Source organism: Cavia porcellus, unplaced genomic scaffold (genome assembly GCF_034190915.1).
Source record: "Cavia porcellus strain 051 isolate PalLab524CR breed Dunkin Hartley unplaced genomic scaffold, mCavPor4.1 scaffold_25, whole genome shotgun sequence".
NCBI classification, from domain to species: domain Eukaryota; kingdom Metazoa; phylum Chordata; class Mammalia; order Rodentia; family Caviidae; genus Cavia; species Cavia porcellus.
Genome location: NW_026947508.1, coordinates 1318185 through 1337933, shown reverse-complemented (window position 1 = coordinate 1337933; position 19749 = coordinate 1318185). Strand labels below are relative to the sequence as shown.

The window sequence follows — 19749 nt, the reverse complement described above, 5'->3', positions numbered from 1 at the left end:
GGTATAAAACTTAGGCTGATAGATTATTATTTTGTTTTGTTTTGTTGCTGTTGTTTTTTTCTCTTCTAGTATTCTAAAAAGCTTCTCCATTTCTTCTGGCTTGAGTGGTTTCTGGTGAGAGAATTCTTAACTACTTATCTTTGTTCATTTTTACACAGTACAGCGAGTGGTCCCTTGGTCCAAGAGTTTAATCTGTTTTACGATGTGGGGGGAGACGGCTGCGTCTGAGGAAGAGTCGCACCGTCCTGTGCACCACCAGGCAGTTTGCCAACAGAAGCAAAATTCTGCTGAAGGCTTTTGTTTGTGAACTGTGTGCCCTTCACTCCCTGGTTCCTTATAAGATTTACCAATTTTTAAAAAAAGATTTACTCATTTATCATCACACCCTTTGGTAGGTTTCCTATAATTGGCTCTCTGCTTATGGTGCGCTAAGATCCTTGGATCTGTGAGTTTATAGTTTTCATCAAAGCCGGAAAGTTTTCAGGGTTCCTTCCTTTCCTGTGCGTGTTCTCTGGCCTCCTGCAGACGTTAGACACAGACGTGGGATTGGGCTGTGTCACCCGATCACGGATGCTCTGGTCATGTGTCACGCTGGTGTATCATGCTGGATGATGTCTACTGCCATCTCAAAGTCCGGGGACCTCAATGTTTTTCAGTCTGCCCTGCATTAATCAGCGTATTGTTCGTTTCAGATCATGTACTTTTCATCTTTAGAAGTGCATTTGGGATTGTTTCTAAACTTCTCTTTGAAGAGATTTACGTTTTCCTCTGTCCTCTGATATCACGGCTGACGCTGATGCAGGTCCCCTTAGCGTCTCTGCCTATATTTTGGTCGCTCTGCTGTTCGTGTCAGCTCTGGTCTGTTTCTGATTACTGGCTTTGCTTTGGTTGCGGCCTGTGTGCCTGCTCCTTTTTATGATTTCTTGACTTCACACTTAGCAAAGGTGTGAAGGGGATGCCAGAGATGTGGTCTCTGTCGGCTTCCAGGATTAACATGTCCCGGGCCTCGCTGGTATGGAGCTTGGGTCCACCTGAATGCCTGAGTTTCTCTCCCTGGACCTGCTGCAAGGCTCTGGCTCTAAGCTCAGGCCAGCGCCCTCTCTGGGCTGCAGCCTGGGTCTCCATCTAGAGTCCCATGCCCCGTGCCAGCTGGCTCCAAGGATGTGCTGTGTGGTGTTGAGGGGTCCCCAGAATCCCCCTGTGACCTCACATCCAGGATCTCACAGCCTCAGGTTCTGCTGCTGGACACCTCGCGCCATGAAAGGAAGAACAGAAGCTTTGGGGACCTCACTGTGGCTGATTCCCAAGGGAACGAGGCAGGGCCCGAAGGCTGCTGGCATGGCTGCTGGGAGGGCTGTTTGCCACAAGTCCGCCTTGTCCCTGCACACACCTGACACGGGGATGCGGTCCTCACCATCCTCTGTACACACCTCAGGCAGGTATGACCATACCCGCTGTCCAGGTGAGGTCTCCCAGGGTCCCACAGACCTCTCAGAGCTGCCTGCAGGCGTCCCTGGCCGCCACAGTCCCTGGTACCCCCTGGCCCAGGCTGCGGGGAGAGAGGAGCTGTGGAGAAGCCCTGAGCCCTTTGTGCAGAGCCCCAGGACCCTCTTTTTCTGAGAGGCCCTGCCAGCTGCAGCGGCCTTTCTGGCTCAAAGGAGGGGTCCCCGGTCCTGTCCTTGGGGGGCCCCAAGAGCTTGCTTGCTGGACAAGGGCGTTAAAGGAAGGCTTTGAGATAACAAATGGACACATTTCAGGATGAATGCAAAGTGTGGCCCAAAGGGAAATAGAAAAGTATGTCAGGAACAGAAATCACAGACCTTATCCTGCTCCAGAAAAGAGCTCTCTGTCCACGGAGTCTGCACGTCACTGGTGGCAGGCGACTCGGGCCAGCTGCTGCTGATCTTCTACGGAACTTTCTGGAACATAAGAAAAGGAGTAAGGCCCCTGTTTCATTGTAAAAGACTGGCGTTGATGCAGTTCCAAATCTGGATATGGACTGCAAGGAGGGAGAAGGAAGTGGGAGGGAAGGAGAGGAAGAGAGGGGAGGACAGAGACAAAGACAGAGGCCACCTTCCCTACGAAGAGGGACGGGACGGGACGTCCTGAATACCACACGAGCCAGCTGGATCCACTAGTGAGCTTTAAATCCCGCCCACCAGGGCAGCTAGAGGCACAGACCCAACCCAAACACTGGCAGGAGGAGGGGAACAGAGCCCTTGTGCAGGAGTGCTGGGCCTGGAGAAAGATCTGTGGCTTATTCTAATAAATGTACAGCCACACCTTGACCCGAAAGTCTCACTCTATGGCTCCAACCTAGGAGAAACAAAACCGTAGGTCCACAGCGGGAAAGACTGCTTACAAGTACACTCAGCCGATTAAACAAGCGGGAACAGCCCGAGTGGCCTTGGGTGGGAAGCAGGCCATCGATGGGTCTTGTGAGGGTGCAGAATGCTCCCCGGGCCTGTGTCCCCCACAGTCCTGCCCTGGAACCCAACACCCAGCAAGGGGTGGCTTGTAGAAGTGGTTGTGGAGGTGGCAGCGGTGCAGATGGGTTGGCTTGGTACCAGTGGAAAGCCCACTGCCCCCAGGGAATGGTGGTACACTCTGCCGGCACCCTGGATGGATAAAGTCCCCGAGGGAAAGGAGAGACCCCAGGGTTCTGTTAAGAAAGGGAAGTGTGGAGAAGTAGCCGGGGCTTGGTGCAGGGAGGACCTGGCTGGGTGGGACCCAGGCGCTGCAGTCTCCTCTCCCAGCTGCAGATGGATGAGCCGGAGGAGAATTAGCCGGGTCCTGCAGAGTGCGGAGAGCTGAGGTCTGCTCCTGGGCACTGAACCAGAGGGCTAAACAGAGACTGGCACCAGAGACAACATGGAGAGGGTGGAAAGGGACTCTGGGGGCCAAGACCCACGTGGAGATTTCCTACCTGAGAGGAATCAGAGATGTGCAAGTCTCAGACTAATTTTCCACCTCCTGTGAGCCCAACCAATATGCAAAAATTTGAAAGTCAAATAATACCAAGTGCTGGTGAGCTGTGGGGAACTGGCTCCCACAAGGGGAAGATGAACAGCACCAGTGTCTGGAGAGGCCCCTGCAGGGCTGAGGGGACCCCGTGTCCTAGCTGTGTCTCACCCACCCCATCTGGAGACTCACACCCCGGGCCATACAGGCAGGGCACAGACAAGGGTGCAGAGAAGCGTCAGCCTCAGCCAGCGCTGCCAATCGGACAACTTTAAAACACCCTGGGGAGTGGCAGAGGTGACAAAGACCACAGAGGATGGAGACTGGAAACACAGACACCACACATATGCACAGCACACATGCACAGAACACACGTGGGACAGGTACACCCAGCATACACGGCACACAAAACATGAACACAAGCACATGTACACACAGCACATACACACGGCGTAGGTGTGTGCACATGTTCAACATGTATGCAGAGCACACTACACCCATACACACACACTCACACACACACACCGCCACCACTGGCAGCACCAGCATCATCCCCGTCCTCCCGGCATTCGTGGGACCTTTGGGGTCTCAGGGCTTCGCAGCCCGGGACGGGGACCAGCTGGAACCAGATGCTTCCCTGCAGGACACTGCTGCAGGGCTTTCATGTGGCCGGCTTGTGCATCTCCACCCCCCACTCCTCACCCCTGCTCCAGGTCCTGCCTCCCCCCCACCCAGTAACCTCAGGGATGGGCTGTGCTTCTAGCCTCAGGGCAGCAGGAGCAGGGCTGGGGCCAGAGCCTGCAGCCTGCCTTGCCCTTCGAAGCCTCCCTCTGGAGTACCGCACGCGCTCCCGGGCAGGGGACAGAGCTCCGAGGCTCAGTAGAGTCATGGAGGAAGCTTGGCTCAGAGCAGGGTGGGCATCTGTCCTGATCTCTGCTACTGCCACCACCCTAATGGAGTCCTCCAGCCTGGGTTGGATTGGCTCAGAGTTTGAGGCTGGAGGTTTAACAGCGCGGTGTAGACACCCCACCCTGTAGCTCCCGGCCTCATAGTAGCTGATCCGGCCCCATGAGGGGTCACCCAGGAGAAAGGCAGGGGTCCATCTGTGAGGCTCCTCCAGGCTCACTCCCGCCCATCACACTGGGGACCCAGCCCGGGCATGGAGACAATTGGATCCGGGTCATCACTTTCACCACATCGACTCTGCAGGAACCTGGCTACACCAGGCTCAGCACCAGGGATGCAGGGACACGGTGGCCGCGGCCTGGCTTGGGGCCCCTAACACATCTTCCCTGCCCCAGAAAGAGGCTGCACACGAGTCTTTCCTGCAAATCCCAGGCTCAGCAGAATGGTTGTGGGTTGGAGTGGCGCTGGGGCTGACGACTGTGGAGCTGAGCACTGTTACACAGGTGTACGTGTCTGCGCATCCCTGGGTGTGCTTACACAACTGCTTGTCTCTGTGCACAGGCACACCTCCTGGACATGTATGCACGTGTGCACATGTAACACATGTGGGTGCTTGGGAGCACATACAAAGCACGTGTGATGCTGATGAATGAAGTGTCCCCAAGGTCTCCCGTATCAAAGGCTTGCTCCCCAACACAGCTGTGCTCAAAGGCAGGGCCAAGGAAGGGGCCTGGACCACAGAGCGCTGCCTTCATTGTGGGTTAATCCTCAAGCTCATGGCTGAACGGGCTCAGGAAGAAGTCCTCGGGGTGGAGCAGTTACCAGTCATGGCCTAGGAGGGCACAGTCAGTCCCTGACCTCTCGCTGCTGTTCCCAGCTGCCAGGAAGCAAGCAGTCTTCGTACACCAAGCCCTTCCTCCGTGGCTCTGTCTTGGAGCCAACCACAGACTGAATCCTCTCAAACCAGCAGCACAAACTTCTCCTCCTCCAAATTGTGTATACCAGCTGTTACATCCCTGTGATGTAAAGGTTACTGGCAGTGTGTGGGGGTATGCCCAGCTGTGCATGGGTGTGCATGGGGGTGTCTGAGTGTGTACACATGTGTACTGGGCAGGTGTGTGTCTGTGCACACAGTGGGTGTCTGAGTCTGTACACAGGGTAGGTGTATGTTTTGTGTGTGCACATGTACAGTGTCTGAGTGTCTGTGCGTGTGCCTAGGGAAGAGTTTGCACGCCTGCTGATGTGTGCATGTCCACGACGCAGGCTGTCCTGGCCCTCTGGAGGGTCCTACAGAGGGCCAGGATAAGGGCCAGAGTCATAGCCCTAGGACCAGCCCTGCGGCTGCACCGGCTAGTGGGAATCTGGGGCTCCCTCCCTGCCTGCTGGGCCCTGCCCGCCACAACCCTGCAGAGATTTCATCTTCCAAGTCTGGGCTTTGCTGTGGTTTTGTTGCAGGGATTTAGTTTTATTTGTATTCTGAAAGCTTGGCTTCTACATTTTATTCACTGGTTTCCAGGAAAGCAAGGTGGGATTCTAGAAAGGAGACTCAATAAGATGTGTGCTAAAATCTCTGTGTGCCTCCTGTGTGCGCGTGTGTATGCGTGTGTGTGTGTGTGTGTGTGTGTGTGTGTGTGTGTGTGTGTGTATGTGTACCTGGGAGGGGGTACAGTTGGCCAGGAGCCCTGGAAAGAGCTGATATCTCAGTCTCCAGTCTGAGTCAGAGTTCCTCCTGCTCTGAGGGTCTCAGTCTCCCCTTGAGGCCTTCACCTATGGCACCAGGCCCACCCACCACTGCACAGGGGTCTCTGCTGATTTAGTGCTGATCACATCGACAATGACCTTCCCAGTGGGGTCCAGACCAGGGTCTGACCAAACACCTGGGCACCGTGGCCCAGGCAAAGTGAAATACACAGTAACCCTCACATTCCTGCAGATTGGCCCAAGTGATGGGCCAGTGGGGTAAGTCACACTAGACACTCTTGGCCATCTGAGCCGGGCCTCATTCTGTGGGGGCAGGAGAGGGCTCAGGGTGTCCCCAGCCACAGGAGAGGTGGAGGACACGGGCCCTTCCCAGAGGATGGGGCTGTGCTGGAAATGCCATGTGCAATGTGGGCGGCTGGGGCGTCCATGTGAGGACAGCGCGGGAGCAGGAGCCTGGGCTTCGTGGATGTTCCCCACCCCTCCCCACTCAGGGCCTCCCCGGGGCCCCAGCACCCTGGGTCAGACAGAGCCACACTCCAGACCCTGCGGGCCCACTCAGGTGGAGGCGAGGCTGACTTCTTCCTGGCTTGGCTCCTATTCAAGCAAAACCCTGTGCCTCTGGCAGGCCAGTCCCCACCCCCAACTCTGTCGCCACGGTGGCAGAGCCCCCACCTTACCCCCAGGCTCCCGCAGGCCGGCAGTAAACTCAGTGCCCAACCTGCGCTCACCTTTGGCCTGATGGCATCTGCTATGTCCCAGTCCTCAGCCGTCTTGGGACAGACTGGCATGTGGCCGTGGCAGTGTCCACACCCTGTGTGAGATCCAAGCCCAAGCAGGGCAGCCCCAATGCCACAGGCAGTGCTGACCCATTGTGGGGGTTATGTGGCCAAGGGCACATGGCCTGGCTGCCTCGGTGTGTTCCTGTCCCCACACACCATGCTTGTCTGGAGGGTCCTGGGGGACCTCTTGCTGGGAGAGGACCAAGTCTGCTGGGCCGGCCACCCAGCTGTTTGCCGATAGTCCTGCCCACTGCTGTCTGCACAGCAGGGTCACTGGGTCCCATTACAAGGCCCTGGAGGGTGCAGGGTCCTTGAGTGGACAGGTGGCAGTGCACACCAGGAGGAGACTGGGGCCACATGGCTCAGGTCCGCCCTTCTCTCACTGAGTCTGCGGTCTGGGGTGTCAGAGGCTCTGTCCTGCAGTACAGACCCTGTCGGGACAGCCGGCCTCGGGTGCCGCTTGTTCCCATGCCCAGCGTGCTGCTCCAGCCGTATCTTGCCCTCCTGCATCAGCACGCAGGTGTGAGAACCTCAGTGGCCAATTACCAGCCCAGGCCTGGGTCCAGCAGGGGCAGAGCAGACGTGGAGAGGAGGTGGCAGGGCCGCCCCGACCCAGCACCAAAGCTTAGACGCCGCCTGCCCGGCACAGGTTTTTCTGCTTAAAGCCCTCACCTCCCGCGCGCAGGCCAAAGCCAATATTTTCAGGTCTTTATGAGTCCTACTTCCTCTTCTCTGATTTATGTTCCCGGGGATGAGTTTTATGGGAAACATTCTCTGCGCTCCCGGGAGATAAGACAGCCCAGCCCGGCGCGCGGGAGTCTCACACTCTACCCTCATAGATCTTCATCGCTCTGCTGCCGGCCGGGCCCCCCACGCTGAGGTCCGCGCCTCCTGCCCGTGCACAGTGGCCTCAGTGCCCAGCGGGCCTCACCCTCTCCGTGTGGTACCAGCCAGCAGGCCAGGGTCCTCCTTCCCAGGACTGGACCTGTGGGTCCAGCCTCCCGGCGAGCAGGACCTCCTGCGATCCACTGCTGACCTTAGAGATGGCTGGCAGGAGAGGAGGTGCATTGCTGGTGCCCTGTGTCAGGCAAACACAGCCCTGCTTGGCCTCTGCCTTTCCCCGGGTGTCCGTAGGCCTCCATGTCACCCCAGGCCCTGCCCGGCTCTGAGTGCCCAGGACAGCAGGGTGGGCATAGTCCCTTTTCCCAGCTCACGCAGCTTCCAGCTCTGGTGAGCAAGACTTGGAGGCAGCTGTGGGAACCGCCAGCCCCCACCTCGGGGTGCAGCCTGCGCTCAGCTCCGTGCACTCACAAGATAGGGAAGGGAGCAAAAGTCTCCCTGGCGGCCCCCACCCCCTCACACAGAGTTTGTGTGTGAAATGTCCGCGTCTAACTGGAGCAACGGGCAGTGGCCTGGAGCCTCCTCCTGGGTCCCCAGGGCACTAGGTGGCTGTGGGGGCCAGGCTGGCTCCTGCGCAGGCCAGACCACCCCTCACCACCTTCCTGGGCAGCCCCCCGCCACCTTCCTGCACCTCCTGCGATGGGCACAGATTTCACACTCTGGAGCCAGCTCGGTGCTTGTTTTGGCTGGCGGTGCTCACGGCCATCCGCGCCGACCCTGCTTGCATAACTGAGAGGTGTCCGCTTACACTGGCTCACGCTCGTGGCCAGGCCCAAGCACCAGTCCCGTGTGGGTGGAGCGGGTCTCTGGGAGGTGTCCAGTCCCACCAGGCACGGGGTGGGGTCTCTCCAGGCAGCTGCGTGTGCCACGGGCAGCCTCAGCCCCTGGGAGCCAGACTGCTACCTCTGCCCACAGTTGGCCCTGGCGGGCGTAGCAGGAGAGAAGCTGCCTCCGCCCTCTGATTACGTCTCCCGAGTGTTGGCGTCACCACTGGCCCCACCACAGCAGTGCGGGCCTTGGGTCCAGAGGCGGTCAGGGGAGGGGCCCATCCAGGAAGCTGGAGGGGGGTGTCCTCAGCGATGGCCCCGTGGGCCCCTGGCCCTGGCCCAGCTGGCTCAGGTGTGGAGACGTCTCGGACCCCAACGTATAGCCCAGCACCCACTCCCTTGCTCAGCCACCACCAAGAGGTAGGGTAGGAGAAACAGGAGATCGAATAATGGGGGGAAATTATTGTGTCTCCCTGCGAGCTGGAGCCCCACCCCGCTCCCCCCAGGGGTGATAACCAGGGGCAGCTTACATTTCCCCCTCGGAGCCAGGGCTGGCTGTGACAATGCGTGCATTGTTCCCATGCCGGGACATTGTCATCGGATGACAGCGTCCCAGCCTGGCTGCAAAGCGCTGGGTGCAGACACGGACACCGATAGGAAAGACAAAGCAGCGGCCAGGAGGGAAATCACCACTTGCTGCTGACAGTTCTGTACAACTGGCCTGGTGACAGCTCCACCCGCAGCTGGGCCGGGGTGGGCCGGGGCAGGGGGGAGCATGGGCACCGTGGCAGGAATGGCACACAGGGTGCAGAGGACCAGCTTCCAGCCAAACTGTGAAGGTCCTGGTGACCCTGCCTCTGCCACTGAGGGACGCTGGCCCTGCCTTCGGGGCTTCATTTGGGACCAGGCCAGGCCCAAAACCCAGGTCCTGTCGAGGAGCAACCATCCCCCAGGAGGAGGGGAGGGGCTCCATACCCGAGAGACACCGGGCCTGCCCCCAGCGGGTGCCTGCCACCCCTCCTCAGCCACCTGGCCTCTAGGATGAACGGCTGTGGAGAAGGATGGGAAGTCCTATGGGTCCCTCTGCCTGTGGGTACCTGTGGTGGCCCCAGTACCAAGTGTCCAGCTGTCACCGGGTGCGCTTAGGGAGCAGCTAGTCCCCCTGGCAGCCTTGGAGTCAGAGCGAAGTCAGAATGGAGTAGGTGGGGGTGCCTGGGCCAGGCCGCCTGCAAGGGGACTGCTTGGCTGTGTGCTAGGTGCTGGGCCCTGGGACCCCTAAGCTCTCCCATCCGCCTCTGTCTAAGCTCCTAGACACCCCAGAATCCGCTCCTCTACGGAGCCCTACCATATTTAGACTGTGGACAGGCTGGCTTTTTTTAAAACCAGATTCTGGGCTGGTGCAAGGGGACTTGGATCCCAAGAACCCCCAAAGGCCTTCCCTGCCACCTGGGCAGAGGAGCCTGTCTTCGTGCTCCAGGAAAGGGGTGTTGAGGGGTTTCAGACACGGGTGCAGGACGTGAGCTGCCTGTCCTGGGCTGTGTGCTCCCAGCCCCAGCTCTGGTGGAGAGGGACAGGGGATGGCCCCGGCTTCTGCTCTGCCCGCCTCCTCCCCAGGAGAGGAGCCAGCACCTCCGTGAGCACTCCTTTGCCCCAGAGCACGTGCCCTGGGTCCCCTGTCTCAGGTCCCAGGGCGAGGGACACCTGCAGCTCAGAGGTGCTCAGGCCGTACAGCTGGATGTACCTGGTCCCTGTGGGAGTGTGGAGTCTGTGGGCACCTGGTCCACCCATTTCATGCGTGCAAGTGGGGGCTGCGTGGGGGCTGGGCAGCCTCGGACTCGGACACCTTCTCTGCATCCCGGGCCTGGCTCTGCTCCAGCAGCTTCCCAGTGGGGGCTCCGGCCCTGTTCTCACTGCCGCGCCCTTCCTCAGAAGCTCCTGTGCTTCCTGGGACCAAGGGCACAGACCCAGGCCCTGAAGCGTGGCCTTGCCCAGGGCTGGAGGGTGGGAAAGCTGGCACGTGAGTGAATGCATGAGCCAAAGAGCACGTGAACAGGTGGAGGGAGGAGTCGGTGAGCAGAGCCCGTGAGTGGGTAACGAGCGGACACGGGTGAGTTAGGATGGGTGGACAGCAGGCACAGAGTGGCTGAACGAACGAGCCAACGAGTGCGGGTTGGATGGGCGGTGGCAGGGGCAGAGGAGGGCTACTGCCATGGGGCCAGGCTCGCAGAGAGAGAAAGCTTGGGTCCTTCCTGTGCGGGGCACAGGGGAGCTTCCTCGGGTGCCTCGCAATGCCACACACCAGGCACCACAGCCAGGAGCCTTCCTCTCATGGCCTGGGGGCTGCAGCCAGAGACCTAGAGGTCAGCAGGGCCGGGCTCCCCCCTCCGGGTCTGGACAGGAGCTTCCTGCAGCTCAGCTGCCGGTGGTACTGGCATCCTCCCCGCTGGTGTCTGCTTCTGGGTCTTTACAGGTGTCCCAGTTCCCCTGCACTCAGGCCGTCCCTGCCCTGTCTCCGGAGCTGGCACCGCAGCTGGGTGCTCTCGCCCTGCCCCAGCCTTAATCTGGGGTCATGGTTTGCGACCTCAGGAAGTCACAGGGTGGCAGGGACAGGGCCAGCCCCTGATGGGAGCAGCATGGGAACCTTGGGCTCTCTTGGCTGCTGCTGTCCCTGGGCAGCCAGGCCCAGTCTCATTTGGGCAGCATCCTTAAGAGAGGAGAGCTCCAGAGCCATGACCACGGGGTCTGCTGGCTGTGACCAGTGTGACCCCAGGAAACAGCTTCCAGTAGGTGATCCCAGTGATCCCGTCAGCTGAGAAATGAACAGCAGCTGACCCTCACACCTCAGGATCCAGGCAGCGGGGTGCCCTTCCACAGTCACCCCGAGCTGGGCAGAGCACAGAGCCTGAAGCTACCAGGGAGGGCCTTTACCCTGGAGGACTTGCGGGCTCTCGGGTTTAAGACCCTTGGAGGCCCTTGACTGTGGCTGTGACCATCTCAGGGCCCTAGACCAAAGAGTCCCACCTGTCCTCAGCCCTCCCGCTTCCTGCTCCGGTGAGTGCTGGGATCTCCTCCCCGTCCCGTGACCTCCACGCCACTGGCTCGCAGAGAAGAGAGGTTCTTCTGTGCTAACAGCCATCCGACGTCTTGCCCTCTGACTCCCGCTGTGCTGGTGACAAGCAGTTGCCCTCTAGGATGTGGACAGAGGTCGAACTGGGAGTGATCACAAGCACCTGGAGTGCCATTTCTCCTGACCCCACCATGGTAAATGTGGGGCCTCTCCATCGGGGTACAGCAGGGGAGCCCCTGTGGTCAAGGTGCCACCGATGGTCTCCATGATACCTCAGGAAATGGTCATTTTGTTGGGTGGTCCATGGGTGCTGGAGAGAGGGACCCTCCCTTGATCCGCACGTTGCCTCAGCATCGTACCCCCTGCCCTGCCGCCCCAGCCTCCGGGAGCCAGGGGTCCTGAGAGCTTGCATGGAATCTGCTCCTGCTCTTGTCTGCAGGAACCTGAGCTGGTATCCAGGTGGCAGTTGGGCCAAGGGTGTGCGGGGTGGAATTCCACGGCAGGGGACACTAGAGAGCGACAAAATCCTGGGCACTGTCCAGCATGGACCTGGGGGCCCAGACCCCAGAGTTACCGGCCAACATGGACACAGCAGTCCCTCGTGGCCTCCCACCCGGCAGAGGGGTCTTCAGGCCCAGGGGAGGCGCTGGCAGCAGCCAGGCCCCACCAGAGATGATCAGCCCCGAGGGGACTGGGCACGCGTCTCTATCTCTTGTTCTGTCTCCCCCTTCTCCTGCCTGTGAGCTTTGAACCGGGAGCCCCTCACATGGTTCTTACGGCCTGCAGCAGCCAAATGCTGCTTCCCAGATTGTGTGCAGGACCAAAGGCACAGGAGCTAGAGAGGCTCTGGGGAGAAATGTGGGCTGCTGAGCCCAAGGGCCACGCAGCTCAGAGCCAGAGGGAGACATCGCTCTCCTCTCCCGGCACTCTCCGAGCCCTGAGCTCCAGCAGACACTGTCAGTCTGCAGGGCCAAGAGGAACCCCCAGCTCCAGCTCCTCCCCTTTCCCTCCTTCAGAGCAGCAGTCTCATCTGTGTCCCACCCCTCAAGAAAGCCAGAACCAGAAGTCAGACTGGTTTGCTACGGGCTCTAGCAGATGTTCCTGCTATGGACTGTATGAGCCACTAATGGGTCTGCTTCCTTGCCGAGGTATAGTGCTGAAGGAGACTTTGAGGTCAGAAAATCATCGTCATCGCCATCATCACCACCGTCACCACCATCACCATCACCACCATCACCATCTCCATCTCCATTATTACAATCACTGTCGCCACCATCTTCATTGTCATAATCACTAGTGATTCCTGTCATTGCTACCACCATAACAATAGAAGTTGCCACTGCAGGAGGGAAAGCAGTTTTGTAGACTGAACAGAGAATTGTGTCTTATTTACCATCTGCATGCAGGGCAGTTGAGCAGTGGGGGCAGCCTGGGACAGGGGAAAGAGCCCTGGTCTGGGGCTCGGAATCAGCTCACTCACAACTCCCCATGAGGCCTTGGAAGGCTCCAGCCTCTCTAAAGTGAGGGCCTGAGGAGGAGGGCTCAGGTGAGTGCCCAGGGGTCTGCTGAGTCCCCTCCCAACCTTCCAGCACTGTGGAGAGAGACACAGCCCTGGTCCAGGGTCCTCCTCTGACCCCCCAGATGCCCTGGGTGCAGCAGGGCTCACTGACAGAAGCACAAAGGTGGGGAGGAGGAGGCAGCTTCCCTGGGACTCGGGGTCTGGGGAGGCCCCGGCTTCCCTCGCTGTCCCCCACGCAGACCGAATAAGCTGCTCAGGAGTCCCTGCCCCAAAATCTCCTACAGGCATGGGCCAGAAAAGCCAGCTCTGTGCAAGGGCACAGGAAGAGAAAACCAGTAAAACTCTTGGTGACACAGAACCCTGTCGGGCCGGGGGTTTAGCTCAGCGGTTAAGTGCCTGCCTGGCAAGCGTGAGGTCATGAGTTCCATCCCTAGTACAAAAAACAAAACAACAAGAAACAGAACCCTAACTGCATGAGATACAAAGCCAGGAAACAATACACGGGGTTATAGTAAATTAAAAAGCTTCTCCACAGCAAAGGAAAGGACCAGCAGAGTAAAGAGACAAAGCAAACAGGGGAACATCTCTTCCCAAGCTGCCCCACAGGCCGAGGACTAATATCTAGGATCCATAAAGAGCCCAAAGCAACTGGACCGCCGCAGATAAAAGACCCAGTCCAAAAAACGGGCAATCAAATGAGCAGATGCTTCTCAGAAGAGGTGTAATGGGGCAAGGAAGACACGGAAACATTTCCAGCAGCCCTGGCCACTAGAGAGGTGCGCCTTCCAGCAGCACCAGGCTGGGCCGCTACCCGACTGCCGAGGTTGGCCCTGGTCACGGCCTTAGAAGCTGCAGGAGCTGGTGCGGACCGAGGGAAGGAGCCTGCGCTGCGGGCGGGAATGTGAACCAGGACGCCCGCGTTGTGGAGAAGTGTGGCGCCCCCACAAAACTGGAGACAGGAATTCCCCGGGACCCAGCTGGACAGCGCCTGGGCATCTTCCTTAAAGGGACCCAGCTGGACAGCGCCTGGGCATCTTCCTGAAAGCGGGGAAGATGCCAGGCTGCAGCCAAACAAGCCTCGCTGTGCTTACAGCAGCCCAGCTAACAGCAGCTGATCGTGGAAGCAACACATGTGCCTGTCAGCAGATGAATGAAGAAACAAATAAGTTTTTTAGTTAGTTAGTTAGGTAGGTAGGGTATTTATTTTTGAGACAAGCGTCTCCCTCAAGCAGTTCAGGCTGACCTTGAACTCACTATGTAGTTGAGGCTGACCTCGAACTTTTGGGAATCCTCCTGCCTCAGCCTCCCAAGTGCTGGAATTACAGACGTGCACCGCCCCTCCCGGCAAGAAAGCGTGCTATTTATGCACAATGAAATGCTCCTCGGTGATAAAGGAGGACAGATTCGAGTCACTGGTGGGAATCGAAAGGACTTTGAGACCATCATGTTATGCAAAATAAGTCAGTCACAAAAGGTCAAATACCGCGTGGTCTCTCTGAGAGACCCCAAATGCAAACAATTAAAGAGCAGGCTGGCGTGTTAAGCAGCAGAAAGGCAGACGCAGTAGGTGTTGGAGGGGTGATCGTCCAGTTAGACGTGTGTGTGGGTCCACCCCTCCCAGCCCCGTGTAATCACTGTGCGTCACAAACATGTCCTGATTTTTTAAAAAGAGCAGGAGAAGGGTGACTGAACAAGAGTCTTTTTGGGATTCCCTTCTCACTTGAGCTTAAGGCTGTGGCACGTCCACTCCCCACCCAGGCTTTCGGCAGGAAGTGGGGAGATGAATCCCCTAGAGCACAACCCCTCACCCGGGAGCTGCCAGGCCGGGGTGGGGGTGGGGTGGGGGTGAGCCAGGGCTAGGCCGCCTGGGTTTGGCCCCGCCGGTGTCACGGAGCCCAGCAGGACCCAAACCCCAGCCCTGCGCACACTCACGGGCGGCAGGGATCCCTTGTCACAAACCTAATTCGTTCCACAGTTTCGGGAAAGAAGCCAGGTTAGTGTTTGTGTGGGACGATGACGGTGGCGGTGTTTGTCACCTGATACAGATTTGCAACCAAAAATTTAGCCAAATGCTTTTGTTTGTGAACCAAATTATTTGCAAACAAAAACATTCCGAAATTGAGCTGCCGCTGTATATTGGGAGAATTCCACCAAATTCGCATAGGAAAATTCCCTTTATGCACAAATTATTCAGCTGTTACTTTACTGAGCCATTAATTCAGTTCCAGTGTTTTGCCCCCCAACAAGGATGCGATAAACACCCTTAAAAGTAAAAACTTTTAAAGTGGCCACTGCCCAGTGGAGGAGTTGGGGGGATTCTGCTCCCAGCTGCCAGGGACAGTGGCTCCATCCTGGCCACTGCCTGACCTCAGAGAAGCCGATCCAGTCCCTGGGGCCCTCAGCAGTGACCCCAAGGGCAGGACAGCCTTCTGCCTGACCCTTACTCTCCTGATGGTTTAAAAGGCAGATCCCGCCAGTCTGCCCCTGGCCAGAGGCCCAGGCCCTGCTCTTGGAACCCACTCTTGGATGACACCATCTCGAGTCCCAGCCCAGGTGTTCTTGGGAGGAAGGCAGAGTGGAGACAGGGACACCTAACAGACCCACCACCCAGGGCAGAAGGGACACAGCCGCCACCGAGGAAGAGCCAAGCCAGCTGTGGCCACGTGGCCCACCGTTTTATTGAATGTTCTGCAGAAGGGAGCCTGGGGTCAGCCCCTGTGCTGGGGAGCCCTAGCCCTGGACGCAGTGCCCCTCAGAAGCACCTCCTCTGGACCACAGATGCCCCAAACTCCTTGAAATCGGCAGCGGTGACCCACATCTGCTTGAAACTGCTCAGAGAGGTCACGATGGAGGCCCCAATCCATGTGGAGAACCAGCGGTCGGGAGGCGCAGTGATCTTGATGGGGATCCCTTTGGGCGCCAGAGGCTCCAGCTCCCTCAGCAGCCGGTCATCCAGCCCCTGGAACAGCGTGGTACCCCCTGACAGCACCATCTCCCCGAAGAGCTTCTTCTGGATGTCGGTGTCACACTTGGTGATGCTGCCGGCCACCATCTTGGCCAGCCCTGGACTCTGGGCGCCCATCTGCTCAGGGGAGAACAAGACCTCGGGGGCCTGGAACAGCTGGTCACCAAGGTAGACGATGTTCCCGTCGGGCAGCTTGTATTCCCGCAGGATGTCTTCCGGCCGCCGGCACAGCTCCTTCTCGGGCTCCGAGGCCACGTAGCACAGCTTCTCTTTGATGTCGTCCACCAGGGCCTTGTCCAGCAGGCAGGGGAAGGTCCGCCCGCCGGCCAGGAGGAGCCGGGTGAGCTGCTCCGTGATGTCCCTGCCTGCCACGTACAGCTTGGCCACGGCATGGGGCAGGGAGTAGCCTTCGAAGATGGGGACAGTACAGGTGACCCCCTCCCCGCTGTCCACCACCAGGCCAGTGACGCAGGCTGAGGCGTACAGCGCCAGCACAGCCTGGTCTGATAGGTAGAAGGCGGGCACGCCAAAGCTCTCAAACATCACCTGCGCCGTCTTCTCCCGATTCTCCCTGGGGTTCAGCGAGGGCTCGGTCACCAGCACCGGCTGCTCACTGGGCTTCACACCCAGCTCCCACTCGAACAGGTGCTGCCACAGCTTCTCCATGTCGTCCCAGCCTACGATCAGGCCGCGCTCGATGGGTGCACGCAGGTGCAGTGCCTCCTGCCTGTACAGGGCCTCATCCCCCACCAGGTACTTCTGCTGGGGCTCCGCCAGCATCAGCTTGCTATTCGGGTGCCCCACAATGGAGCTGAGGACATGGCGTGGCCCGATCTCTCCAGACAGCCCGGCTTTGCAGAGCCCCGTGCCATTGTCGAAGATGACGGCCGGGGAGTTCAGGGCTTGCGGGCTCGACATGCCTGCAGTGTCCCCTCTGCGGCCGCCGAGGTAAAGCCCGGCCCCTCCCAGCTGCCTATGTCACAGTAGGCTCCTCAGAAGGCCGCAGGATTCCGCAGCGCCCAGCGTGTCCCTGCCTGTCTACCTCCCACGCACCCCACAAGCCTTCTCACCCTGTAGCTCGGCCAGTGGGCCTTCCAGGGATGGTGGTCCCCGAGGTAACAATCCAACCAGGCCAGTGATTGTCCTCAGTGCCCAGATGTGGGGCACTGTGCCCCAGGGAGGACAGCAAGCCAGCCTGGGCCCACATCAAAGCAGCGAGGCCACCCAGCCCGGCGTGCCCACCCTCTGCCCAGGCGATGAACCAAGCACGGGGGTGGAGGGGTGATAGCCTTTGCCCACCGCAGTGGGTGCTCAAGGGTTCCTTCAGGATGCAGATGCCCCAGGGAAGTCTCAGGGGGTTCCCTGCCCTCTGTCCTGTTGGCTCTTGCTCTGCATCCTCAAAGTAGAAAGATGCTAGAAAGCCCTGCCTGGGGAACCCAGATCCAGGTGCCCGGCTCTGTTCTGGCCCAGATCAGGACCGCTCTATCTGCAGACAGCAGAGGCCGGGCTGGAGAGGGGGCACTGTCAGAGCAGAAGCCTGGAGTCTCGCCAGGCCCTGCCGCCCGCATAGCCCCCAACACAGGAGGGCGGCGGGAGTGACCTGTGGGCCCAACTGGTCCTGTTCTTCATCGTGGAGTGGCCTTGGAGAACTGGGCTCTCCTGACCCCTCCACCAGCCCCTCCAAAGTCCCTCCAATGCCCCTCCTGCCCACCTGCAGAGGACTTTGGGGCCCATGTCCCTTGGGGCCCTGGGCTCCTGATCGGCACCCTGTTGGCCCTTTGCACTGTGAACAGACTGAGCAAGACAGATGACACGGTGGTGGCGCGGGTGTGCTGTGCGAATCCAGCACAGAGTGTAGTGAAACACCTGATGTGGCCTTGTGACACGGACTGGGGGTGTAGCCACCATGGGAAGGCACTGACAGGAACTCCAGGTCACCTCTGCCCTGGGGGTGTCGATAAAGCCTTGATCAGCCTTGAAGGTGTTTCCTCCAAGGACACCAGGGAAACCCACTCAAAACCCATGCTCATGCCAGCCAAAACCCACCTCTCCTGTCAGCTGGGTCCACCATGCCCTGATCAAGTTGTTCAATGATTCTGAGGTGGTTGCCCCTCGAACCTCAGGCTCCTGAGGCCACAAGGGGACCATGTACTGTGATGACTTGTGGTAACCTACACTGGGGCAAAGCGGCAGGAGGAGCCGGAGGCCAATGCTGAGGGGCCGGGGTGCTCTAGGGCTCGTGGTGCCTTCAGTGGAGCCCATTCTGGCAGCACGGTAGACACGGGGTTCCCTTCCTTGAACCCTGTCCACCTGACTCCGACTCTGAGCATCCCCCGTGCACTGTCCATACTCACTGTGGGGCTGAGCTTTGGGGTCCAGCATTTGGGTGTCTGGGCTGGCTATGGGAGGGTGTTGTCTAGGGGTTCCAGCCTGCTTACCAGGCAATGCCCATGTGGACAGCTCCTGGGTGCTGCTAGAACTTTCTTCCCTCACCTAAACTTCAGGGGTGCAGAAGGGCGCACACTGGAGGCTTTTATGTGGTCAGCAGTGGAGGCAAACCAGGCCAGGCACAGAGAGCTCTGGGTCAGGACCCATGATGGAGTCCTGTAGCCCGGTCTGCATGCACTTGGGGATCTGCGGGGGGACAGAGGGACAGCTGGACTGCGGGATGTGAACAGCCTTGATTCACACAGGTTCGTGGGGTGTTGCAGTTCTGTGGTCCCTGCTGGTCCAACAACACAGGATGGTGGTAGCATCTGGGGGCCACGAATCACACAGAGACACAGAAAGAAGCCCACCCTGTATCTCAGGCCCTGGCCTGGTTCCTCCAGCCTCAGATGCTCCCAGTTTCCTCCTGACTGGAGGCCCGAGGGCACTGTGGGGAGGCCCCTGCCCTCAGGTGTCTCCAGCGTCTTTCCCCTGGCACTCTCCACCGAGCCGGGCAGGCGCCACCCAATGCCCAGGTCTGTTCCCCCAGACCGCACCACTTCCTGACCCTGGGAAGAGTCCTCCCATTGCCTCTCATCCACTTGGAGAAACGCTTGAAGCAGGGAAGGGCCTCCGAGGCCGAGGGGACCCGTGGGCGTGGGGAGGGCCGGGCCTCCTGACCTCGTTTCCCCATTTGCTGTCTGCATCTGGGAGGCTCCAGGGCCAGGTCCCACTCAGAGCCAGCACCAGCGCCCACTGAGTGTCCAGGCGGGCTGGCGATTGTCCCTCTGGTCTGAAGACCAGAGCACTGAGCCATGGACTTCCCTCTGGGTGTTACCGCAAAGTCCAAGTGGGTTTATGAGCCGCCGCTCAGCCGCTGACCTGAGTCCTGCCGGTTGGAACCTCCCCTGAGGCAGAAACTCGATCCTCCTGGGCCCCTTCAAGTCCTTGATGGGTGCCCCGAGCTTCCTCCCGGAGCCCCACCCTCAGAAATGAGGCAGGGAGCTCCGAGCCCCCAGGACCCAGGTGTGTGGGTCACCCTGGGGAGCAATACTCAGGCCAACAGACCCACTCCATGGCTGCCAGACCCAGTCATGGGCCCAGGCACAGAAAGGGGCACCTTCCCGTCCTCTCCTGCCGCCAATTAGTAGCGGCTTGCATCTGCCACCCCCACCGCAAGCCACCGAGCCTCGTAAATCGCTTGAATGGGTTTACGTGGGCGAGTGGCTGTAACTCCATCCTGTGGTGGGCGGGCACCATGGTCCTTGCAGGGGGCCTTGCTTCCGTCCTCTCCAGGAAAGCATGTTCATTTCTGCTCCAGGGACCCTCGACGTTCCCCTCCCCTGCTCTGGCACAGCCTTGTCTCCCGCATCGCCCCAAGAAGCCTGGAGTCCTGAGGAGCTGCCAGGCATTTAGTTAGACCCAGGGTTGATGTCCCTGGCCTGCAGGACACCCTTGCTTCCCACTGGCCTGGCTTGTAGGACTAGCGCCCCCAAATCCTGGTCCCAGGCCTGACTGTCCATCCCATTGTCCCTAGTTCCATTTGTCACTGGTGCCCAGACCCTCTGCCAATTAATGACCAGAAGATTGAGCTCATTCATGCTGGCTGATGTTTTTGTGGCCGGATCTTCCTGCATGGGGCCTAGCTGGAGCATTAGCAGCCTGAAGAAACAGGTGGCCCTTTGGGCGGCAGGAGGCTCTTGCACCTTGCTACTCCAGGCACCCCCACCCCTGGGTAGAGGAACTCAAGCCCCTGG

General features: G+C 59.3%; 1 protein-coding gene across 1 annotated transcript; it reads right to left on the bottom strand.

The window, feature by feature from the left end:
* Positions 1-15275: 15275 nt before the first annotated feature.
* On the bottom strand, positions 15276-16571 carry Actrt2 (actin related protein T2). Its single transcript, XM_003461499.2, has one exon. The coding sequence runs from the start codon at positions 16481-16483 to the stop codon at positions 15353-15355; it is 1131 nt and encodes a 376-aa protein (XP_003461547.1). The 5' UTR covers positions 16484-16571; the 3' UTR covers positions 15276-15352.
* Positions 16572-19749: the final 3178 nt, after the last annotated feature.